This window comes from Podarcis vaucheri (genome assembly GCF_965113315.1).
Source record: "Podarcis vaucheri genome assembly, chromosome: 1".
NCBI classification, from domain to species: Eukaryota; Metazoa; Chordata; class Lepidosauria; order Squamata; family Lacertidae; genus Podarcis; species Podarcis vaucheri.
Genome location: NC_138759.1, coordinates 101066453 through 101093419, shown reverse-complemented (window position 1 = coordinate 101093419; position 26967 = coordinate 101066453). Strand labels below are relative to the sequence as shown.

Sequence of the window (26967 nt, the reverse complement as noted above, 5' to 3'; positions counted from 1 at the left end):
GCATGTTTCCCTGAGGAAAGCAGTGGGACAACAACAATTTAAAAATCTTTTTGGACCCATAACTTGAAATCAAGGGACAAACAAAAATGTGGATGGGCCCGTAATCACATTTGAATGCGCTAGAACTAAAATGTAGATTGTACCAACCCTTAAATACTCACAACTCAATGCAAAATTGTCCAGGTGGCCAGATTTATAATTATCATCAAACTGATATAGAAATTTAGAGATGAAAAGCAGTTACAAAATTTGGCATTAGTCCAGGAAAATGTCACCCTTTAATGCTCCTTTCTAGCGTCATTAAAAGGAAAAAAAACTCCCAACACCTGTAGAAGGTGCTTAAAATGTCATTACCTACTGTAATTAAATGGAGAATTCAATTATCATGGATAACAAATCAGGCTGGCCTGCAATTTGTGTACACTGACCATGGTAGCTTTTTTTTTTTTTTAATCATAACCAACAAGCACAACTTAGGAAGTTATATAGAGCTTCTGTAATACTCTGGGGAGCAATCGCAAAATAAAAGGTAATGAGGAGTAATAAGGACAAATTAGTTTCACTATGGTAATGACAATTTAAGAGCTTTCTGGGTGTGAATTTCAATTCCACTGTGGAATGTCCAGGAAAGAAGAGGCATCATAGGCAAAAAAAAAAAGTCAGAGTTATTAAATGTTTCATTTGCATCATTTTCTTACTTTGATACATCACTTTACCTTGGGCTACTTAGTTCTCAAATCTATATTAGTGAAATCTTCCCCTACTTGGAATGCAAATATATCCATAAATTTACTATTTCTATGCTTGGAAAATATATATCCAACTGAATGTACATATTTTGGAGCCAAACTATATCCCCTATAGCAGTAGTTATATGAGTTGTGCTTAAAAAAAGATTTTAAAAGAATATTAACCATTTTCCAATGTTATCCTTCTAACGTTAGACTGGATTCAGTTCTTCTATTGCATCTTAGATTAGAGGATATTAATTTAAAACAAGTAAAAACATTAAGGCTGCAATCCTATACACACTTACCTGGGAATAAGGCCCACTTATGAATGGAGCTTTCTTTTGAATAGATCTTTTCAGGATAGCATGTTTCATAATCCCATTGGATTCAGCTAGCACCACAGACATACAGAAAGTTTGGACTGAAGGCTTTATGTACAATCATAAAACAGATGGCAGACAAGACTGAAGGAAGATTGCTTTCTCTTCTCAGGATGTGGATAGGGGAGAATTTAACAAAATAAAACAAAACTTACAATGAGAGCCATGTGCAATGTGACTTGCAGAATGGGCCAGAGCCAAATGTAGGTTTGACCCATCAGTGATGAATGAAAGGTGTCTTTATTGTTAATACTTAGGCAGCATACACAAGTGAAGCATTTCACAAAACTGTTGAGCTCCAATTCCACTTTGTAATGGAAGGGATCAGACACATCAGTTCATCCTGAACTGAACAAGACAGGTTCTTAAAATCATGTGCTGTTGCTTTGCCACCTATGTTCTGTGGAGTCATTAAGTGATAACACCTTATGGAAGCAAGCCAGGATAAGAACAATCACAATCCTGGAAAAGTCACTCAAAGATAGATGTGCATACCCATGCAGGACATAGAGTTGGTATTGGGAATTTTGCAGGTAGACAGAACCACCTTGATAATTGCGCCCAAGGTCTCACCTGATATTGACTGCCTATGAAAATACATTTTATGCATATTTCCTCTCATTATTTATACATACATATATACATAAATGGATATGCACATCATACATACATACATACATACGTACGTATGTACACACACAAATTAAGCTCTTTGTGGAATGAAACTAACCAATGCTAATACCAGTCTGAGTACCCTACATTATGTAAGGCAATTGTATGCCCTTTTCCTTGATTTGGTTTGCCTATTTACTCATATACATTTTTGTTTATTTCTCTTTATTTTCCCCTTTTTGTACCCCCACCCCCTTAAAGAACCAACTACTCTTCAGTTATTGGCATGGAAGGGATTATAAGGGGTGGGTTGCAGGGGATATAGTAGTTAAAGGTTGGGGGGAAAGTGAACTTTCAGGAATACATTACTACTAATAATATTTTAAAAAACATAGACAGACATAGTGGTGTGCTATGCTATATACAGAAATGACTTGGAGCCACTTTGCGCGCTGTAAACTCCCATGCTGCATTGTGGTCAAATAATGTATCAGACATAAATGGAGCATGGCAGTGGGACCTACAATGTTACAGTGAATTCCCATCCTAAATATTTTGTGTATTGTACAATGGTACCTCAGGTTACATACGCTTCAGGTTACAGGCGCTTCAGGTTACAGACTCCGCTAACCCAGAAATAGTACCTCGGGTTAAGAACTTTGCTTCAGGATGAGAACAGAAATCGTGCTCCGGCGGCACAGCAGCAGCAGGAAGCCCCTTAAGAACAGTTTCAGGTTAAGAATGGACCTCCGGATCGAATTAAGTACTTAACCCGAGGTACCAGTGTATACCATACCAGTACTGCATATAGCATTAAAAGCAGGAGTCTGTAGCCCCCATTGTTTGGTCTGTGATTATAGACATCTGCCTCTGTTCCTAGAGCTGGCGAAACGTGAACATTTTGAAAAACAAAGAAAAACATCAATAGTGCCCTAGTTTCTATTGTTTTAGCTTCCATTACTTTTCATCCAAAGCACAAATCTGGCTGGATTGTAGCAGGTCTATTAGCTTGATAGATACAAAAGTCAATAGAAACTAAATTTAGAAAGGATATCAAATCTTTATCATAAGGGACCTGGGAGGCTGCATGGCTGTTGATCTATATTGTACCACTGCAAATCAAATAAGGGAGATTAGTCCTTTTGGTGATTAGTTTATTTGCTTTAATGCAAAGCAGTGAAAACAATTCTGTGAAACAAGCAGTTGGGAAAAAAGTCTTATTTTTAAGGCATCTAGGATTAACTAACACATGGCTTCACAAAAGAACGTGCTCTGATTTTAAGTGGCAAAACCATTCTCTAAAAAATACTATGTGCAGGCATGAAAAAGAAATTCAAACCTAGTGGGCTGAAAACACTGTAAAGGGAACATCCTCCTCTCCACCCCCTGCAATTCAAAATCGTCCTTTTAAAACATAAATACATTACCTGCCCAAACAATTTCAAAACAGCAACTATTCATAATAAATATTTGTTTGTAGATAATGAGATCATTTGTGTTTTAAATTATTCACAGTGAGCCATTTGTCCTGCATCAGTGTGCACACACAGTCCCTGCATGTAAATAATAATTCACTTAAGTAGCTTAAAGTGACAGGAACTAAACATGGGTTCTTTAGTGCAGGGAGTTTTTCCTGTTGGTTCATACACTGGCAATTATCCATGAGCATGTTTTTCTTAAAGCAGCACACTGTCTTCTAGTCAGGTATAGTAAATCAACTGTCACCTGCCTACTCAGCCTCCAGATTTTCCTAACACCTCTCTTGCCTTGGCCTGTTGCAGGTCTTTTCTTGGAGCCCAGCTAGGGAGCCGTATACAACCCTGTTTAATAAACATATTGCTTTACCAACAGCTATGAATAATCAAGGTTCAATATGCAACAGAGATAACCTGTTTTGCAAAGCATTAACTTCAGAATTCTCATGTCCCCAACCATTTACTACAGAGGCGGGGAACATCTGGCCTGCAGGAGTCTTTGACTGCCTGGGCATCCAGTTTGTTTCCCTAAAGCTACATCCACCTGCCTATCAGCTGATGTCACTGGCGATGTCAGCCAATGGGCTAGGGGACAGCCTTTAATCCTGCTTAGGCTGTATCACCCTGTTCCCAAAAGAAATCTCCCTGCCTTTCCTTTTAAACTCAATATCATTGCGATCTTCAAGGGGCGGGAGACTCCCAAGCACTTTAGAAAGCTTCACCTGAAGACAGGAAGTCTGAAAATGGCTACTGTAAAATTAGAAGCAGGAAGTAGTAGCAGTGGGAAAGAACCAAAGTGCTCCTTCGACATTTCATATAGCAAAGCCATTTAAGAGGACACAAGAAGGAAAATGAAACCAAGAAGAGAGCTGAAGTTTTGAAGCTCAAGACTTCAGCAGTTAATCTGTTGAATGGTTGTTAACAGTATGTTACAGACGGAGCAGATGCAATCTGAACTGCAAGTGTACGAATAAGGCAGCTCAGCCAGAATTTCGGGTCAAGGGTTTTGATGCACTACCTGTAACAGGGCAGCTTTATGGGCAGCAAAGAACATAAATAGAGTACAAAGTGCCAGTTTGAAGCACTCCATGGGATGAATTTACCAAACATAAAGTTGTTTTTCAACTGTAAATGGCTTGCCAAGACAGCTTATCATAATGATGAATTTGCAGGTGTAGCCTGTGATTTGTGCACCATGGGAAGTTCTTTTGACATCAAGAGATAAAGAACGGCATGATGCCAACTTTGCTAGCACCACCGTGGCATTAAAGGCATTAAAGAGCATAGTGAATGAGTTGATCCAAGAGTAGCAGGGGATGCACTTTGAAAAGGCCAGGTAGAAATGCATACATAGGAACCAAGATGCAGAAGATTAATTTTCAGTCGTCAGCTGTAGAATTAGAGGAAGAGAGTCAAGTACACACCTTGAAACCAGTAAGTCTGCTTATAGATTATGCCAAAGTCATCTTTTTGGGTCATTGTGAAAAGGAGGAAAAGGTAAAGGGACCCCTGACCATTAGGTCTAGTTGTGACCGACTCTGGGGTTGCGGCGCTCATCTCACTTTACTGGCCGAGGGAGCCGGCATACAGCTTCCGGGTCATGTGGCCAGCATGACTAAGCCGCTTCTGGCGAACCAGAGCAGCACACGGAAATGCCATTTACCTTCCCGCTGGAGCAGTGGGATTAGAATGATTGTGGGATTAGAATGCAGAGTCCAGGAGTCCAAAAGGCTTCTTGGAAAGAAAAGGAAATAAACCTTGTGACAGCTGCTGGAAGTGGGGACACTAGAGGAGAAACCACCCACTGTCATTAGTCTGTCCCAGAGGAACCTGCTGCTTCAGCAGGGCAGTATATTCTATTTTTCCTTCCATCACAGTCTCCTTTTGCTTTTTCTAGCAGAGAATCTTGGCTGGGTTGTTTGTTTGTTTCTGAAATATATACTGTGATCATGCTGTCATATATTGCATTGTTAGAATTAGGACTGCTGAGATATAAACTGCTTTGAGCTCTTAGGAAGTAAAGCACCACGTGAATACCAAAGGCTCAATCAAATCCACACAGCTGGTATGTGAGGAATGATCTTGTAGGACATAACAGAATTCTGTTCCTTGCCCTCTTCCACCTTGCTGGCCCCTTCAATTTGAATTCCTTGACAGAGCAGAGAGGGGTTGACTGGCCAAGGATAATGGAGGCCTTCCATCCCTTTAAACAGCCAGTCGCAGTGGGTGAGTACATGCATTCCACAGTGGGAGGGGAATGGAAGCAGGACTCTGTTATGTAAACAGCAGGAATGGGAAACCCACAGCCCTCCAAATGCTGTCAGACACCATCAGACACCATCATGGTCAATGATCAGGGATTATGGGAGTTGTAATACAGAAGCCTCTAGTAAACCCTAGATTCCCCACTCCCTGTTTCATAGGCTTTCTCTCCATTTAAAATATTCCTAATAGTATTCCTGAGCTGCCGGATCTGCTGCTAAGGGGACCGTGCATAATAAGCAGCAAGCAAGGCATTCCCTTTTGCATACTCTTTTTCTTTCTTTTTACACACACTTTAATTGCTATTTGTCCTTTTAATGTGATTATACACATTAATGTGTCAACAAAATTCTGCACCATTTCATTAAAGATGACATGAAAGTTGAGGAACCTCAAATTTATCTATCCACATTTAAGGGGGGGAAATGCCATCAACACACTTAAGGTCAAGCACTGTTCCTGGGACAACTGGGTAGTATGACCTGAAACAACAGAGTTCAGTACTCCCTGCCCACCCTGTAATGTAGCAATTAGAACATTAACTTAAATACTATGTCAGATTTGCTTACAGTACATTACACTACAAGTCCAGCAATAGCTGATTTTCCTTTCCTGTTGGTGCAGTCTTTAAAAGACACCTATAGGGTGGTTAAAGATAAAGGGACCCCTGACCTTTAGGTCCAGTCATGACCGACTCTGGGGTTGCAGCACTCATCTCGCTTTATTGGCCGAAGAATCCGGCGTACAGCTTCCGGGTCATGTGGCCAGCATGCCTAAGCCGCTTCTGGCAAACCAGAGCAGCACATGAAAATGCCGTTTACCTTCCCGCTGGAGCGGTACTTATTTATCTACTTACACTTTGACATGCTTTTGAACTGCTAGGTTGGCAGGAACAGGGACCAAGCAACTGGAGCTCACCCCGTTGCGGGGATTCGAACCGCCGACCCTCTGATCGGCAAGTCCTAGGCTCTGTGGTTTAACCCACAGCACCACCCGCATCCCTTATAGGGTGGTTAGAAGCATGGAATAGAGGTTTCACATCTCCTTAAAAATTGTGTGGGTGAAGGAAAGTTGGTAGGCACAGAGTACGCATGGGAAGGAATCTAGATGGGTGATATTCCTTCTTATGCACAGCTGGAGCTCTCTCCTGCCTTGCCATCCTAAGCATCTATAATTCATTTCTCTTATTTCTCAGGTACGTAGTTGTAATTATGCAGATACCTCTCTGGTCCATGAGCAGAATAAGATTCAGATGAACATCTGGGACATGGGTGGGGAACCTTCTTCAGCTCAAGGGCTGCTTTCTCTCACAGTCAACCTTCCAGGGTCCACATGCCAGTGGTGGGTGGAATAGACAAAAAGATGGGTGGAGCAATGGGTGTGATTCATACCTTTTTCTTTCTTTCTTTTTACACAGTAGAGTACATTCCACCCATACAAAAGTCAGTGGTTTATACACACCCACCCTCCCACCCACCTCTCCATCTGGGAAAGTGAGAGGTATTATGACAGAGCAAGGACACATTGCAAGCACTCTAGAAGGGTGCGAAGCATGACCTGTTGATCTGCAGAGACTTCTAAGGGCCCAGAGAGCTGCATTTGGCACCTGAGCCTGAACTTACCCACCCATGGAATAGAGGAAACAGGTTGTAGGTGGAGTCCAGATGTCGGAACGGTTTTTAAAGACAATGGGTATGTTGTTGTTTTTTGCAAAACAATGCTTATCAGCAGAACCTGTTCCAAACAGGCAAGGGATGGGGTGTTCTGTACAGCTCTGCTTTCCACTACACTAACAATGACAATTCTCAAGTAATTGTACATTATGACCATTTCAATACATGTTGAAAACATGCCTGAGAATGAAAAGTAGGGACCTGGTACATTTCCAGTGCACTTCACATATGGCAATGCCTGTGCTTGAAAACAATCATATTCCCTAGAACAATGGGAGAAGGTCATTACAGAGGGCAACATCCCTGAGACTGTGAAGGCTGCAAAGCACAGGTTTCAGAAGGATCCAACTGGCATGAGGGTTCATTATACAAGCAGGCATCACTCTTAGACTGTTGACCCCAACCAGTCTCAACAGGCTACCAGAGCAATTGCAAGAACTCTTAAACAGACCCTACTGTCACAGTACGTAGAAAATGTTTTATTGAAGCTCCAGTTCTGCAGTGCACTCACAGGCTAAAGATGCTTCCCTAATTTGTTAGGAAAGGCTTTATAGACTCCAAAATGTAGCAGGGTCACGTCCCACTAGAACATGCTTTTTTGCTTTCTGAAGAAACCATTGGAGCAGAGAGTGTGAAGGCTGCATTTTAGCATTCAGCCGATACCAAGGTGTCTGCATTCATCACTTTTGACCAGAGTGCAGAAATCCACCAGGTTCCAATTTAAGTTGGAAACACTTGTTGGTACGTACTCAGTCTGTACTTATTACTGCAGGATGCCTTCCATGCGTACCACAGTACTGGAAGAATAGATTTGTTGCTCTGGCCTTGATATCTGAAATATTTTACATATTTGTATGGCCTACTGAAAAACATATGCATACATATATAAATATCTTGTATCAGATATGACATAGGCAGTAGAAATATCATCATCATCAACCTTTATTACGGTCCGAAGACCCAACAAATCATTACAAAGCAGTACACAATTCATACAGTCTACCTCCAAGTTAAACAAGCATTTTGTTTAGAATATAGGGATCATTTGTTCTTGCAACCACCGATAGAAACTTTGCCACTGCTAATGTTCTAGCATTTGTCCGGTCTTCCAGTAGGAACCTGACATAGTGAGCCTCTAATTTTCCCGGGAAAAGGTACCAGCAAGGGTAGTATCAGTTCAGCCCTGGCTTGCTCATATTTTGCACAATGCAACAAAATATGTTTTATGGAATCAATGTCTTGATCACACGAGCAAAGTCTGTCCTGATAGGGAACTCCTCTCAACCTGCCATCCAACACTGCAGAAGAAAAGACATTTAGTCTGGCTTTGGTGAAAAGCCTTCGATAGTTTGGTACTGTCAGGTTTTTAATGTAAGATGTTAACTTAAAGACATACCCATATTGTACTCCTACTGCCAGCGGACTACAGACTGCGTGTGATCGAGATCGCAAGTCACTGTGTGCATTATCCCATAATCTTTGCTTTAACATCTTTTGGGCGCCTTCATAACCCAGGTAATACAGTTGGGGGGGGGGAGAAAGACCAATAGAGGTGGCTTTTTTAGCCATGGTTCTCTGCCATTTGCTGACAAAGATCCTTTCAAGATGGCGTCGTTAGTAGAAATATAAACAATACAAATATAAAAGAGCATGAAACCCAGTACAAGCACACAGGGGCGTAGCGTGGGGGACCTGAGGGGTTGCCCCTCTCCTTGGCTGGGCAGCACCATGTGAGGATGTTGCGAAGGCAGCATTCTTGTGGGCCCAGCGGGCTCCCTCTGTGCCCCACCACCCTCAGGGCACACCCTGCACACCCAACCCAGGGCTGCTGAAAACACAGTAACATAAAAACAGTGTTAGCACTGGGATAAAACAGAACAAAAAGAGGGGTCTCTGATGCAAGAAATTAAAGCAAAATACGAACCTAATACTTTTCAGGAAGGCCCCAGCAAACCTGTACACAAACTATGATACTGCTGCAATGCAGTTTTTATAAATTAAAAGGTCTGAAAGAATAAAAAGGTTTTTGTCTGGCACCTAAAGGCATAAATCAAGATGCTAAGATCATCTTTTCCAGGGAGGCATTATTTAAGGGTCTCTGAAACGACCCTTTCCCTGATCACCATCTTTCTCATTCCATTAGGTGCAGGTACATGTGGCAGAAAGCAACTTTCAGGCAAAATAGTCACAACTCATTTAGGGCTTCAAAGGTATGGCCAACCTTTTGAGTTTAGCCTGGTAATGAATTGGAAGCCAACATAGCATTGGCCATGAGATTTTAAAAATTGTGCCTTTTTAAGCACCAGCTTCTGGAATTGACTACCCAGGTGAGAGCAGAACCAATGTACAGTGGTACCTCGGGTTAAGTACTTAATTCGTTCCGGAGGTCCATCCTTAATCTGAAACTGTTCTTAACCTGAATCACCACTTTAGCTAATGGGGCCTCCTGCTGCTGCCGTGCCACCGGTGCACGATTTCTGTTCTCATCCTGAAGCAAAGTTCTTAACCCGAGGTACTATTTCTGGGTTAGCGGAGTCTGTAACCTGAAGCATATGTAACCTGAGCGTATGTAACCTGAGGTACCGCTGTAATGCAATACCTCCAAAGCCTAACCCAGACAACCTATTTAGGTACTAAAAACTGCTGAAAGGTTCAACAGGATCAGCAGGGTAACAACTACCACCCACCAAACACATTGTCTAGGAAGGGGATGTTTGCAACCAGCCAATAGTAGTTCATCATGCTTTGCAGAAATAACTCAGTGGGACCTAACACTACAAGCTGTGGCTGACTGTGATTTGTAAATTCCAAAAACTTGGAAATTCTAGAGGGAATAGTAGGCAGTGCTATTAAAACCTCATGAAAAACATAATGAAGCCTTTATTTTTATGCGCTACCCATCATTTATCAAAACAGCTCATCCTGCCTTCCTAATAGTGTTGTGTATTACACGACTACTGAACTAGCTGATGAATGCTGATAAGCAGGAAACTGGCTCTTTGTAAATACAATATTGTTGTTTAATGATGCTGTTAATACTACTGATGGCTCTTAAAAAACAACAGCAGAAAACAAGGGAAACAAAAGAAGTGCTTTGCAGTGGTAGAGCACATTCGTGTTGCTTCTTGGATCTATTTATCCCATGTGGGGAATTCTTACTCTTTCATTAAGATGACTAGCCAGTCAGGTGGGCTTACAAGAGGGAATGAGAGGACATCTAGGAAGCAGCTAGTACTTGCAAAAGGGGTACTATTAAATGTTTAAGGCATCAATCCTAGACCAACTTACCTGGGAATACGGATGGAAGGATCTGCCAATGTTGGTATTCTGTTTCTCATTTTCCAACTCTTTGTTCTTCACATTTTGCAGCAATTTGCATTCTTCAAAAAATCCTCATGGAAATTCATCGGCATTTTTTTGGTGGATTTCTCCTAATTTTCATATGATGTTTTGATTTAGTACTACCTTTGCAAGCAGATTTCCCTAATATAATTAATGTTTGTATGTTAATTTTCACCAGTATCTTTTTTTTATGAAAACTTTTCCCTAATACATTCATTTTTTTCGAAACATTGTTTGGTTGAAAAATTGCATTGCAAATTTCTGACAAGTGCGGATTACTGAGGATTGCTATGTTTCTGTTTGAATATTGTTTTGGAAAGTGCACATTCAGTTTAAATCTGCTCCAAGCCTAATTTCTTCTCCACCACAAGCTGGCAGTAAGCCCCACTGAACTCCATCGGATTTACTTCTGAGTAGACATTTAGAGATGTTCAAAGATACAATCATTCATCTGTTTGTTTGTTTGTTTGTTTGTTTGTTTTTACAAGGGAAGGAAGGTATACATACGTGCTTTGAATATATCAATGATTTAGATTGTAGTCCTCAACATACTGATAAATTAGCACATTCAACAATGTAGATCTTTCATCCACTCAATCTGCTGAAGTCTGTCCTTGCATGCAGGGAAAGTCTCTAACTCACAGAGGGTTTGAGACCCATCAGCTATCCTCACCTGGTTCAGCTGGTCAGTCTAAGCCATTTCCTGGGATGTGGCCTCTGTCACATGCTGACAGCTTCTAGGAGCCACAGGTGAGAGTTGAGTGCAGGGTGGGGACCAAAGGTAGACAAACTACACCGAAGGAGGACAACAAGTCCCCCACCAGAGGTACTACCCCTCCTCTAACATCCCATACATCCCGATGAGAAAGAACAAATGAGAAAATCCTGCCTTCACAAATACCACAAAGCAGATATTCAATATCACTTATTTTATTTTGCAGTATGAAACTAATAGCATGTGTGTGTGTCTGTGTTTGTGTGTGTGTGTGTGTGTGTGTGCAGTCCTGCAAGACTTCATTTTGAATTTATTAGTAGCTGCTAGAATGACCTTTGCCAAAACCTGGAAGGCTCAAGCAGCTTCCCATAAAAATCACAACAGTTACAGAAGGTAGAGGAGCAATGCATTTTGTTAGGGTGACAGGTTATGAAAGGGCTCCTACTAAATTCACAACATTAAAGCTGCAATCCTACACACACTTACCTGGAGGTGAGGCCCGGTGCAGTCGGCAAGGGCTTACTTCTGAGTATTGGACTATATTGCATAAAAGCCTTGATATCCAGCTAAATCATATATAATAAATCAACCACCAGTAAGTGATAAAGACTGTAAACAATCACATCCATGTATCATTTGATTTTGATAACAGTTTGAATTTAGAAATTAATGTGTAATATGTTTATAGTCAAGGTGTTAAAGTTGAAGGGGAACTCCCTATAGGAATAACTTGAATAATTGTTATAATAGTTCTGCAATAGTCACAATGTTGATTTTAAAAAAGAAAAATTCTTTTTATTTTTATTTAAAGCATACCCCAAGATCTGTGCTGGTTACAATCCTGTGAAAATATATAGTAAAGGTAAAGGGACCCCTGACCATTAGGTCCAGTATTGACCGACTCTGTGGTTGCGGCGCTCATCTCGCTTTATTGGCCGAGGGAGCCGGCATACAGCTTCCGGGTCATGTGGCCAGCATGACTAAGCCGCTTATGGCAAACCAGAGCAGCGCACGGAAATGCTGTTTACCTTCCCGCCAGAGTGGTACCTATTTATCTACTTGACTTTGACGTGCTTTCGAACTGCTAGGTTGGCAGGAGTGAAAATATATACAACAGGATTTTTTTAAAAAAACGAACAAAAAAAATCACATTTAAATTGTACCTGGTTTCTATATGTTCTTTGTTTCTTTGTTTAAAGCACAACACATATATTCCACTCTTCATTGAATATTTTCAAACCCAGACTGGGGAGCAGTAAATCAAAACAATAAAACATATATAGAAAAATTACAATATAGAAAAATTACAAAATTGTAAAAAGACCCATTACATAAAAAGAAATTAACAGGTGCATCATAAGGCAAACAGAGCTAAACTACCATTAGAATTCCCAGTTTAAACCAAATTCCTGGGTAAAGACAAAAGAGCATTCAACACTCTGAACTAAATGGTCTCAATGACAACCCCATTCCATCTCTCACCTGTGAGCCCACTCCCTCCTCCTGTGTCTCATACAAAGAGGAGTCCACTCTGCACCAACAGACTCTCACTCTGCAACTTCTGAACAAAGTAAAACCTTTCGCATCCACTCTCCAACCCAGCCAGACTCTTACCTGCATCCACAGAAAGAACCCCCACCCCCTTTGCATAATAGCAACAGAGCAAAAGAGCAGGAAAGTAGCAGTAGCCCACAGCTGGTGTTTCTCTCTTGTTCTTGGTTTTGGAAATACCCATGGGCTTCAAGGTCAGTAAGGAGGAATGTGCAGGTAGAAGTTCTGCCCCCTCTTACCTCTCTCCTTATATGCATTTTATACACATTCTTCCCCTAAAATAACATTTTGTGTGCTTTTTAATGCATTCTCCCCTGAAACATGCATATTTGTTCACAATTTTTTCAGTAAAAATGTGCAATCTTATGCACGTTCTTTGAACTGAAACTGCATTACAAAATCCAGCTCATAGCACCTGCATTCCTATTTGTGTATAACTCCTGGAATTAGGCTGGTCTGCTTTAAAATGCTACCTCTGTCCCTACTGCAGACTGTTGAAACTGCAGAACCAGTATGGCTAATGTAGTCCGCACACGGAATGGAATAATATTGCTTGGGGGAATTGTCGCATATCCTATGGCTTTTGCTATTATAAGGATGATCTGTAGTAATTCTTGAACCGTCGAAATGACAATCAATGGATGGCTTATCAAATAGCTTCCGATGAACATCCCCTTGAGCAACATTCAACAGGAATCTTTGATCCTGCTCAGATCCAAGCCCTCAGAGGAACACCTTTCGTTGACATATTTTCCCCACACATACACACTTATGGGATCTCTTCAAGTGCCACATATATGAGATTACCAAATATTATGTTGGATTAAGGGTATTTTCAGAAATCCCTGATCAGCCTTCAGCGTCAGCTATCTAGGATGAGTGTATGGAGTTTAAAAGCAGTAGCTGCAGCGTGGAGCAATTTTGTGACAGGGTGACAGATAAGTGGTTGCAGTTGCGCTCTCTCTCTGTGTGTGTGTGTGTGTGTACACACACACACACATATACATACAGTGGTACCTCGGGTTACAAATGCTTTGGGTTACAAATGCTTCAGGTTACAGACTCCGCTAACCTGGAAGTACTACCTCAGGTTAAGAACTTTACTTCAGGATGAGAACAGAAATTGTGTGGTGGTGGCAGCGGGAGGCCCCATTAGCTAAAGTGGTACCTCAGGTTAAGAACAGTTTCAGGTTAAGAACGGACCGCCAGAACGAATTAAGTTCTTAACCCGAGGTACCACTATATATATCTATAACAAGTAAAGCCCGCCCAGCCATTCCTATATGGGCTTCCTCATTCCTTAATGCTCCCTGCCTTTACTCAATTTACCCCGCCTTTAGAACATCAGCTTGGTGACATATGAATGCTCAGAGTGGGATTCCAAAGGACATGTGCCTGCAGATAAAGCTAAAGAGAAGTAATAAAAACAATATAGAAAATTATGTGCATGATCATGTACCATAGTCCCACTACTACATGTTTGTTTCCCTTATAGAGCATCCAGTGGAGATCACAGATCTAATAAATGGGGGTTTCTGTGACGTCCGGACGTCCGACTGTAGCAGAATCCATGTGTTTGGACACAACTTCAGAGATTCTTCTGATCTTCATTGTGAGGTCACCTGGTTGACTGTAAGCAATATGGATGCACAGATAGGTGAAAGGGGCTATCTTCATCAGGAACCTTTGCGTATTCTCTAGGTCTATAATTTATTGAGCACAGACAGCAATGTTTGCCATAGTATTCAGTGGCAAAAAACATCACATTGGGAGATAGTGGCATGTCCATAGTTCATTTCTGAAAATAAACCCACATATGCACGCACAAGCTTATCGCTGAGTTTTCCCCACAAAAAGCCACAGTTCTATGTTATACTGCAGTGTGAAAGGAATATTAGACATCAGGACAGAAGTACTACAAATATCATCACTAAAACGAATGCAATAAACCCCATGTCTGAAGCAGCCTGAGTCTAAGCCGGCATGGCTCTAATACTGTGAAGCTGGAGAGATAACATGAATCTCAGCTGGTCCTATTTCTTGTTTACTGGCCTGCATCTAGTGGTTTGATTCTCTTAGTCTATTTATATGTGTATATTGCCTGTTATTATTGGGACTGGAAGTGATAAGTTTTCTTTCTGGCATGTACACTTTATACAATTGGTGTCACATCACCTCAAGATTGGTCCATAAGTGAATCAAAACCATGCAATCTCTTCCATTTCTCTGCGAGCTCTAATCCCAGTTTTACCCTAGTTCACTGATGCTTGAAATCACAGTATTATTATTTCTCAATTTGGTGCATCTGGAATCTATACGCTTGGTTGTATTTCTAAATGCATTTGAATTTTAAGTATCATAGCTAACTATTCAAGCTTCCGGATACACAGCTGTAGTCTACAGCTGAATGGTGGACTATTAAGATTATTATTCTACATCTTAATCATGTAATATGATAGTATGGTTAAGAATTATTGGGATGAGAGGGGTTCTCCATCAGAGTGTTTCAAAATTGGATTCATTACAAAAAGTCTTTCCCATCGAAGCAGAAAGATACAGAACTTTCTGAAATTGCTTGTAGAAAGTAGACTTCTATGTGACAGGATGTATCCTACAATCCTAGAGATCCACATAGAATATTTATGTACAAATAGACTGTGTCATGAGCCATAAGTTTCATGAAGGGCATGTCTAGATCCCATGCATTTGAAATACAGAATCACACAAATACTACCAAATCCAGCATCAGTCAGGAATACTACTGATAGGATGACACAATCAGTTTGTCCCACAAATTACATTCCTTCAGATGTTGTTACATGAGGTTGCTCCAGCTATGGGAATGTGGACATGGCACTTGCCACAGAAGATAGGATTCAGGCATTGAAATAACATTTCCAGTTTTGACATGGGAAAGTTTTTAATGTTTCATGTTTTATTGTGTTTTTAATATTCTGTTGGGAGCCACCCAGAGTGGCTGGGGAAACCTTGCCAGATCGGTGGGGTTTAATAATAATAATAATAATAATAATAATAATAATAATAATAATAATACTGCCATCAGCCAAGATAACTGAGCTGCGAAGGTCTGATCCATCCATTTTAAAATCCAGTTCCCAATACCATGAGGACCTCAAGTTGCTCTGCTTCAGTTTTATATTTAAAAAAGCAATTTTCCAGCTCTCACCAAAGTAGGGGGAAAAACTTGAAAACATAAAACCAAGACTTCAAATATTACAGTTGTTCCCCCCTCCCCATTTAAAATGCATTTCCCCCCAAAGACTTGACATTGCATGTTTAGGTTTTGAAGCTTTTGCTATTAAATTCTGAAGGGCGCCGTTTCTAAAGTCACTGACAGAATAGTGCAATCAGCAAGGTGTTTGCAAAGGCAGATCCAGGGGAGCATGATCAGTTCGGTCACACCAGGCGTGGAGCTTCTGGGGCGCCACAGCTATGACTCCCAATGGAATGTGAGAGATGGGCGGGCAGATTTCGGCATCACCAGGAGGCCACTGAAGATTGAGACACCAAGGTCTGCCACTGGTGTTTGTTTTAGGCATAATTACAACACCAGCAAATATTAGAGTCAGATTTGACTCCAATTATGATTATTATTTAACAGAGTAAGCATAGGGTTAGTATAGCTTTCTTCCTTCCCTCCAGCTACCTAGAGAGGGGAAGGACTTCGGCTCAGGGGTAGAATATCTGCTTTGTAAGCATAAACTTCCAGGTTCAATCTCCAGATAGGGCTGGGAATGTGTTTCCTGTCTGAAACCTTGAAGAGCTGCTGTCAGTCTGTGACAACAATACTGAGCTAGCTAATGTTTGACTTTGTATAAGGCAGCTTCCTGTGTAACTACGTAGCCTATATGTTAAAGAGAGGTTTCATGTGGTGGTGCTTTTGAGAGGAGATATCACAAAATGGACATCCAGGTTGGACGTTCTAAAAGGAAGCCTGAGATATTCACCAAAAGGAAACTCATCCAAGCTCATCATTCAGGATGGTTCATTAATGAAGCCTCTGTACCATGAAGCACATTGGACAGGAAGTGCTTCTGAAAAGGGCAGGTGGAGAGTTTCTCTTGATCAACCTTAATAATAATAATAATTCTACCCTGCCCATCTGGCTGGGTTTCCCCAGCCACTCTGTGCGACTTTCAACAGAACATTAAAAACAGTATAAAACTTCACAAATTAAAAACTTCACTAAACAGGACTGCCTTCAGATGTCTTCTAAAAGTCAGATAGTTGTTTATTTCCTTGACATCCGATGGGAGGGCATTCCACAGGGTGGGTGCCACTACCGAGAAGGCCCTCTGCCGGGTAGTGACCTTGCAGTGAGGGAACTGCCAGAAGGCCCTTGGCACTGGACCTCAGTATCCGGGCTGAAAGAGGGGGGTGGAGACTCTCCTTCAGGTATACTGGGCTGAGGCCATTTAGGGCTTTAAAGGTCAGCACCAACACTTTGAATTGTGCTTAGAAATGTACTGGGAGCCAGTTGTAGGTCTTTCAGGACCGGTGTTGTATGGTCTCGGCAATAAAGTCTGCAAAACTGGCATAATCTCTGAAGCATTATAGTATCTGTTGGACTATACACCCCATCCCATTGTACTTATGCCAATCAGATTTGAACATATGGAATTCCTTTGTTTTCCTCGGGAGTTCTATTGTGTCTGCTGTGTTAATCCACTTAACACAGCAGCACATCTGATCAAAATCTTCCATAAAGAAATTTTTATATATCCATGTAGATCACTTGAAATCTACAGTAAGGACATGTAGACCTGCAATAAGTCACACACACCTTCCTGCTCTGTTTCCTGCAGTATCACAATGGTGAATGGATATCCAGAGAACATGAAAACACCAAAGCAACGTTTCTGAATCTGACAATGGTGGACTGTCAGATCCCACCTCTGAACAATACAGGAGCAGGAGCTGTTCGTTTCATGATGGATGCTGTGCCTTATGCAAGATGGCAAGTGAAAGTAGGAATTTCTTGTGCTACTAGCAAAACAATTTCAAAAGACATTTCTCAAGCAGTATGATGATAAAATGGGAGATTACGGATTTCTTCCTGCTAATCACTGTGAATAGGAGTGCACACGAGAGCAAGAGATCTTTAGTATTGCCTCATAATAAATAAGAAAACAAAGAAATAGCAGAAATTACAGGCATTGTGGGCATTTTAATAAGTAGTCTTAAGGTGCAAATTACAATCACTGTTCCTAGTAATCACCCTGAGCTGATATAGTGGGTGAATCAATTCTTAATCATCTGCATTTCATTTCAAGAGACACGGCTGAAATTCTTGATTAGGTCACAAGTGCAGAATGACTTCAGCTTCATACTGCTGCCTGTTGGGGGCCTTTCCGGCTCACACCCTCCATTTTGAAATTGTTGTACAGGACAGTCCTACTCAAAGCGATGGCAGAGAACGATGCTGAATACTTGGGGATCTTCAGTTTTACTGTAGATGAGCGCAATTGGTTTTTCTGTGAGATGCTTCTGCATGGGTGTGGTAATATTTGTGTGGCCCAGCCACATGAATGTAAGTCAAACTTACCATCCTTTCCCACAGAATTGACATGTGTGCATGTGGCACACCCAGAATGCACTTCAGCTTGCTGATTCAGTGGTTGGAACCTACCCAGGTCAAGAGCACTCCAGACCCTGAGATCTAAGGGTAGCCTCTGGTGTCATGGGGGGCGCAGTGGTCTTCAGTGATGTTATTAAGCACAACACACTAAGCATTAACCACAGTTGTGGAGAGCATGTCATTCAAACAGAAAAACACAAAATCTAATAAAGGAGCAAACATGTCACCGATCGGAAATTAAGACAGAAAACCTAACTAAAAGGCTTGTTGTGATGCTAACTGTGAACTGCTATTGCAAACAGCCAGATAGGACAATGGTGCCACCAGCACAGGATTTTCAGGCCCCCAAATGTAGAAGTGCTGGCTTATTTATTTACTTGTTTCATAAAATTTATGCACCACTCGATTCACCATAAAGCAGTCTAACCAAATGATAAAACAATAAAATCAAGGAAAAAACCACAATCATACTTTACAACATTGAAATACCAAAACATATTAAAGTTACCTCAACTTTCTAAGCACATGGGTTTGAATATTTTCAGCAGGTGCCGTGCAGTCAAGGTGCCTGCTTGATCTCAATTGGCAAGGAGTTCCAAAGTGCATCTGCTGCCACACTAAACGATTGAGTTCTTACAAATGCGTAACGGGTATTATCTGGCACCCGCAGTAGTGCCAGTTCCACCTATTGAAGTGGTTGAGTGGGCACATGTGGGGCAAAGTAAAGTAATATGAAGTGAAGTAAGACATATTGCACTCTAAAGAGAGCCCCATCACACACCCACACCCAAAATAGACCTATGGAGTCAGAAATTACCAAAGATCATCACTGGCAGACCTCAACATATTTGTTTCACAATTTTCTAGACAGGCAGCCAAGAAGATGCCTAATACTCTACCCTAGCTGCTTTATAGGAGACTTTGATCTGCCCGTGCTCCTCCAAAGCACAACAGAATAGTTGGGATTATTTATGTACATTTTATTTTTATTTTTTGCAGTAGCTTATTAACTTTTGAAGAGGAGATCAATGTTTATTTTTGTTTTAACCAAAGCACAGCAAGCAAATGAATGGGGTTTATTTGAATATCTTATTAGAGGCTGCTAAAGTCCTAATCATTATTAATGTTCATCTGTTTGATCATTAGTGCTGTGCTGAGAAAATGAACATCTTGAGGGCTTTAGTAAAGGAAAGAAATTAAGGTTAAAATTTGCATTAAGAGTGATCAGTTTATACAGATGAGGTAGTGCTTTTGCCTGCAAAATGGCAGGATGCTAAACTAATCCTTCTTTCCGCCTCAGAGCTTGATTCGCTTAGGCCTAGAATCCATTTTCAGCACCAGGAGTTTGTATCAGTCGTATCATCTCCTACACTAACATTATCTGGGACCTTTATTTCTATATATGCTAGCTCATGCGAAGACTGGGTCTGATTGAGTGCAGAGTACATTGACCCACCCCATCAAATAGCTACATCCAGTCCCAAATAGAAGCATGGCTTTCCATTTCAGATTTGAGCTGCAGACCACACACTTTGCAGATTAAACCCTAGCTAGAGACCCTTGAAATGGTTTCCCCGCCTTATTAAGATTGCTTGTCTATGAAGAATGTGGCTAGGGAGCCCCTCTTCTAAATCAAATACTGAGAGAATTGAGTTCATTCTTTAAATTATGTTAAGTTATGCTAATTCAGTTTCAAACTCTCTGAATAGATTGTAAACTTATTTCCTTCCTTTGAATTGCAAATGCTAGGCACTGCTAAATCCTCACATACCTCGGTCCCACCTGTTCACACCTGAGTGAAACAGGTAGTATTTTATCAGTTTAAAATAATATAATGTTTCTGGAACAGTTCACTTAATGCTGATTTTTTTGTGGCATGTCCCATTCTCTGTTCACTAGGAAATATCAGTTGTGTGTGTTTAGCTTTACATGAGTTTTCTTTCTGTTGTTTGTGATTTTTGCCTCTCTTTTTTTCTTCTCACCCTTTTCTGTGCTTCACAATGATGCCTTCCATCTGTTCAATGCCGTGGATGTTGTTACCCACTAGACCTACTCGGGTGTCAAGGAGGTGATGGGTGCATGGCCAGTGGAGACACCGGGTGTGGCCTCACTGTTATGGGTTTCTCCTCATCTCTTTCTCTCTTGAAAAGATACTGTGAAGAATTGCATTTTTACAAATATTTAGTACCTAACTAAGCTATGTGCCATGATTACAGTTATGAGATACAAAAAAATACACACACACTTATTCAAGTAAATTTTGCTCAGAGTAGACTCATAATAATAATAATAATGGCAACAAAACATTCAGCAACACTGAGTTGGGTGGTAGTCTTTCCTCCACTCCTTTCATTTGTGGGGATGTAGGAAGCAGTGGCAACCTCTTCAATTTTGGTGGTGATGCTGATATCTCTTTCTTTCGTGTCTTCCCGTACCCAGGCTAAGTAGACAGATTCAGTGCTTCCATCTGCTCTGATGTTTCTGAAGGGGTAGCAAAAGTGGTGTAACATGGGTTGCCAGCACCCAGGGCTAGGCAAGTATTGTGCCTGTTAACCAGGGGTCCATTAGCACTCCCTGAGTCCTTTCCACCAGTCTAATATTGATAAAGTCAATGAAATACTCTACCATGGGGGACGCGGGTGGTGCTGTGGTTGAAACCACTGAACCTCTTGGGCTTTGCTGATTTGAAGGCCAGCAGTTCGAATCTATGCGATGGGGTGAACTCCTGTTGCTCTCCCCCAGCTTCTGCCAACCTAGCAGTTTGAAACCATACCAGTGCAATTAGATAAATAGGTACCGCTGCAGTGGGAAGGTAAACAGTGTTTCCATGCACGCTCTGGCTTCCGTCATGGTGTCCCGTTATGCCAGAAGGGAGTTAGTCATACTGGCCACATGACCCGGAAAGCTATCTGTGGACAAATGCTGGCTCCCTCAGCCTGAAAAGCGAGATGAGCACCACAACCCATAGTTGCCTTTTACTGGTCTTAACTGTCCAGAGGTCCTTCACCTTTACCGTACCTGTATCTTTAATGTGCACATTTGAGACATTTGCCCCACCAGCCCCTGCACTCACCCCTGCAGCACCTCAGAGACCAGCAGCTTCCCTATGCAGAGATACTGGGGTGGTGGTGGGACTCTCATTCTCCCTTGGCACCACTCCCTTCCCCCGACTCTCTCTGATGATTGGTCTATGACCGATAACTTACTTCTCCTTCTATTCCATGTTGTCACCACTGCCAGCAGCACCAGCTGGCAAGGGGGCAGTGGCATGGGGTGAAGATCCTTGGCACTGCCTGCCAATAAGTTGGAACAAAGGGGCAATAGCTCAGCAGCCTACACAAGAGGCAACTGCGGCACCCGTGAGTGTCAAGAACGGTGGAGAGCAGGATGAGGGAGTGAGTATACAGTGGAACCTCGGGCTACAGAAGCTTCAGGTTACAGACTCCGCTAACCCAGAAATAGTACCTCGGGTTAAGAACTTTGCTTCAGGATGAGAACAGAAATCGTACTCTGGTGGTGCGGTGGCAGCAGCAGGAGGCCCCATTAGCTAAAGTGGTGCTTCAGGTTAAGAACAGTTTCAGGTTAAGAGCAGACCTCCGGAACAAATTAAGTTCTTAACCTGAGGTACCACTGTATTTTTAAAGCCCATGCAGGGGCACCCTGGCAATCAGCCATTGCTCAAATCCACTCCTCAGTCTGTCCACATGAACATTGGGATATTTTCTGTGTGAGGGGGAAGGCACACTTTTGAAATTTTGTACCCCTGTGGCCCTGCCCACGCTACACCACTGGGTATAAACACTCAAGACAAATGGACCTCTTAATCTTAAACCAAGTCAGAGCAACCAGTTATCCAGGACTTCAGGCAAGGGTATCTTCCAACCCTACATGGAGATTCAACTGAGGACTTCTGCAGGCATCTCCTCTGCCACTGAGTTCTGCCCCTTGAATAGCACCTCCTACAAAAATCAGAAAACTGGGAATCTATGTTAAAACCCCATAAACCAGAACTTGCTTTCCAAATTCTTGAACAATGAACATAAAGGATTTTTCTCTAACAGAGAGGGGCAGATAAGAGCAGTGGACTCGTAATCTGGTGAACCAGGTTCATTTCCCTGCTCCTCCACATGCAGCTGCTGGGTGAGCTTCGGCCAGTCACACTTCTCTGAGGTCTCTCAGCCTCGCTCACCTCACAGAGTGTTTGTTGTGGGGGAGGAAGGGAAGGGAGATTGTTAGCCACTTTGAGACACCTCAGGGTAGTGATAAAGCGGGATATCAAATCCAAACTCTTCCTCTTGTTGTTCTTGTCCAACTGAATGCTTAGCAACTATATCCAGATGCCACCAACATCACGCCAGTCATGTGCATTCAGATATTATGTGAAAAGTAAAACTGGTTATGATGTGCCAAAATGTGGGGCCCACTTTTTTTGTTTGTTTGTTCCACTATTCTGTCACCAGGTAAACTGCATGGATTCTGTGCCTACAGGAAATACATACAGCAGCAGTGGGGGCAGTATTGGCCCTGATTTTCTGTTCATTTCCCCTTAGATTGAACACTTCAGGCATTACATCTTATGAATGAATAGCTGCACTGAGTATGGAAATCCATCTTAGGGGGAGTCAAGGGCAAAGGCTGCCATACAGAATCATCTTCCTTTGAAGCAGGCTCAATAAAATCTTGTTGACATCTATGAGATTCCTCTAGAGTAAATGTTTTATGGATTGCAATCAAAATGTCTGAAGCAGGATTTATTGTTCAAAATTGTGTCAACTTGAGTAAGAAATTTACAGGAAGAGGTTAAACAGAGCACGGCAGTTATCAGAAACTCCAGATTTTATCCGAGTGAAAAGATATTTTGGTAATAAATGAATGGCTTTTCAGTTTGCAGCATCAAGTGATTTGTTAGCTTGCAGGAAAGTAACTTGCAAGTGGTTTAATTTATCTTCTTGGCAGACATTTAGTTCAGGGGTGTATTGGGCATGTGCTTTAGAATGTGCAGACAGTATCTGTATGGAACATGATCACATAAAATGATATGATATATTTTTTGTATATTTTAGATTTCTAATGATGGTTTCCAGTACAGTAATTCAAAAGTCCTGACCTTGTATGACGGAGTCTGCCAGGACTGCGAATTCCATCAAAATGGGCTTTGTAAATTAAAGGTAATTTCAAAGCACTTAGAGGTTTAATACAGAACATCCATCTTTTCCTTAACCCTCCAGTTTCCCTGGATTGCCTGTGTAGCTTGACAAGTGTTGGAGAAGAAAACGTGTTTATTGATCAGCTGGGAAGCTAAATATATTTTCTTCCATTCACTTGTAAATTATGCCCTTTTTATATCAATCGTCAGGAAGCCAACACATTGTACATAAAAAAACATTTCTTCCAAATTAACATTTTATATTCACAAAGAATTTAGCACCTCCATGCTGGAAATGTTCATGTAAGTAAATGAAACTTGGAAACAGCAGAGGTTCTGTTATTATCTCAAATAAGGCATCTTTCACACTCAGAAGATTCCGGTTTACAGAGAGCCTATGCTGGGTCAACATTGCTCTCAGTCTCCACAAGCAACATTTCTTTGTAAGACATGGTGTCAAATTCTTACCAGTCCTCTCAGATTTACTGGGGGTATTGCAACGACCAATCCTATTACCTCTGGGCCTGTTATCTTCAAGTATAGATGTGATTGCCACAGCTGAGAAACAACTCTCAACAACTACACAGACTCAAAACTGCTCTGTAGTGACTTTTAAACATGAGGAGAAGGTCTACTGTAGTTTGATTTCAGACCCAACTCTGATAGGTAATTCTAGCAGCATTTTATTTTATTTACACTCTGCTAAGTTCACTATTTGACCTTTTACACCCTGATGCAGCCGAGTCAGCAAACTAGCTACATGGTTCTATGCCATAAATTCATTAATTTTGTAACTTTCCCACCTGTTGGCTCTGCCCCAATTGCATTATGTGAAGCAATGTATTTTTAAGGGTTATGCAAAGCTCTGTGGTTTAGTTATCATTCTTGTTGTTGTTATTTACATTATTTATTACGTTATTTACGTATTTATTATTTAGAAATGAGCATCCCAGGATCAAATAAAGAGATGTTACGAAGCAGATTAAAGAACAAAAAAAAAAGTTTTTAAAAGCAAAAGAATGACTTATTCAGGAGGTTTTATTGAAAAGGAAGCATATAATATCATTCTAACTAATATGCTGCCTTGACAGCTGGAGTTGGGGCTTGGAGTTGGGTTCCATCCATACGCTGTTGACATTCAATTCCTATTTCTTCTTGCTATCTGAAACATGTGTGGCTGCGCAGATTCTGCATTGGTGCTCAGCCACTGTAATGGACTGGATGAAGGCTAGTTGAGGTGGAATTAGATCAAGGTTCTATGACTCGGCACTTCTTGAGCTTGGGAGATAAGCATATGGCCAGTTCTCTATGGGGCTGCGCTCCCCTTGTAGTCTAGAGGTACTTGCTCATTCTTCTCTGTCACTGGAGAGCCAAGTGACATAGAGGGCTTTTTCTTAGCTCCCAGCTGGTTGGCCAGTTATGGCTGTTCCTATACAGGGATGGCCTTGCCATAGAAATTCATGCTCTGATAAGCTCCCAACTGGATAACTGTAGTCCACAGGGCGGCTCTTGCAGACCACTTGGAAATTGCAACTAATCCAGATGTAGTAGTTTAGCTTTTGAGTGGAGCAACTAGCTGGAGCCATGTTAATACAGTTCAAAATCTGTATTGACTGCCAATATACACCGGAGCATCATACTTAAGAATGGTAAAGAATCAACAGATTAGATTCTACATCACTGTTCATTCAGATGAGTCTGTCTTTTAGCTTAGCAGAGGCGAATAATATGCAGCATTACATGAAGCATGTAATTCAAAATTTACAACCATGATCCCCTCATTAAGTGGGAACAAGTTTCAGGCACCTATGCACTAAATCATCAGCTCCCACACTACCTGGCTATTGGCCATGCTGACTAGGGATGATGGGAGCACAACAACATCTGATGGCTACCACATTGGCTAATCTTGAAGATTCTCAGCCTAGCTCCACCCACCTAGTGTGAGTGCAGCTGGTGAATGTAACCAAGTGGGATAGAGCTCCAACATGCCACTTTAAGTGTTATTTAGCAAGCCACTGTTTATCCCATCATTCAGCCTTTATTTATTTTCTAGAGCGCTGTGGCATGGTGGTGTTCACCTGACCTCCATACAGCTTACCGTAGTTGCTGTTCCTTATGGGGAAGGGTGAGGCAAGTGGGGAGGCCAGCACAGTGGAAATTCACCAGCAGGAGTGCCAGATTGTACTGCACCGACTTTTCCACTGCCTCTCCCTTCTCTTTCCCAGTAAGCAACATCAGTCAGTGAGTGCTGCCACCCCACCAAGCCATCTGCTGCTGGCTCTGCGTAAGGACTCAATTGTTGCACAGTGTGCATTGTGTAACATCAGCCATCCCATATAGAGGGAGGACTAGAATGCGCCTGGGAGAGAGAACTGCTTTGTTTTGGGACTGTTGTTCAATATGACCTTTTCATGTATGTCTTCTTTTAGTATGCCTTGTCCCCAGAGAAGCAGCATGGCTCTAGGCATGGGGAAAGTCATGGTGCTTAAGTTAAGGCAGGCAAGAAGGCTTACTAGTCCTGAGGCCATCACACACACAAATGGAAATGACTGAAGCACGTTGTTGCATCCCATTATAACCAAGGATTTGTGCTATTGAATGGGGATATGTGGCATTTTCCCCTTTACAAATGGCTTCCGAGCAGATTGGCAATTTTAATTGTATGTGAATGAAAGGAGATTTTTAGGATCTCTGAGCAAACAGTTTCACTTTTTGTACTGGGTCATAAAGCAGTTTCCTCATAACTGTAGTCATAGAGTTCTGTCATACAGAGTTTTAGCTATTATACCCTTAGAGTGGAGCCCAATTTCAGCAGGACCAGATAATTAATCACTCTGATAACAGGTGTCTGGGATTAATGATCTTGTACAACATGTTAGTGATTTTCATATGATTTTTTGTTACAGTGGCATTATCCGGCAGCCTGAGATAAGCCATTCACAACTACAAAAATCTCACAATGAAGCTGGCAAAGCCTGTGTCATTACAGCAATTTTTAAGAATACACTTGTATTCTTCCCCAAGGCAACAGAGTGCTAGCATTTAAATTGCTGTCATTTCATTATTCCTACAGCAAAATATTTCAAGCAATTACTTGCTGCTAATTTATCTTTCTTCCCCTTACTTGCAGGAAAACGCTTGCAATATAGATGGATTATGTTATGCAAAAGGTGATTCGAGCCTTACGAGTCCTTGTCTTCTCTGTGAACCAGATATTTCCAAATTCACCTGGTCTATCAATGAAAGTAAGCCTAAAATGCATAAAATGTTTCTATGGTATTCAGGTTTTGTTGCAAAACCCATCCGGTGTTTTAGAGAGAGGGATATTCTTTCTCTGGACCTGTATATTGTGTACATTTCTGACATTTCTCTAGGCCAGCATTTATTAAGCTGGTGTCATCCTGATGTTCTGGATGACAATTCACATCTGTGCTGTCAAGGCTGTGGCTGATAGGTATTTCAGAATATCTGGATGACC

The 26967-nt window shown here is 41.5% G+C and overlaps 1 protein-coding gene across 1 annotated transcript in view; it reads left to right on the top strand.

The window, feature by feature from the left end:
- The window catches only part of LOC309517755 (von Willebrand factor D and EGF domain-containing protein-like), a 203155-nt gene that overhangs the window by 87913 nt on the left and 88275 nt on the right, over window positions 1-26967 (top strand). The window contains exons 13-16 of the mRNA XM_082197221.1: window positions 14237-14373; window positions 17568-17729; window positions 23404-23508; window positions 26620-26734. Of these exons, the coding sequence (XP_082053347.1) occupies window positions 14237-14373; window positions 17568-17729; window positions 23404-23508; window positions 26620-26734 (519 nt within the window). The remainder of the gene's footprint in view (window positions 1-14236; window positions 14374-17567; window positions 17730-23403; window positions 23509-26619; window positions 26735-26967) is intronic.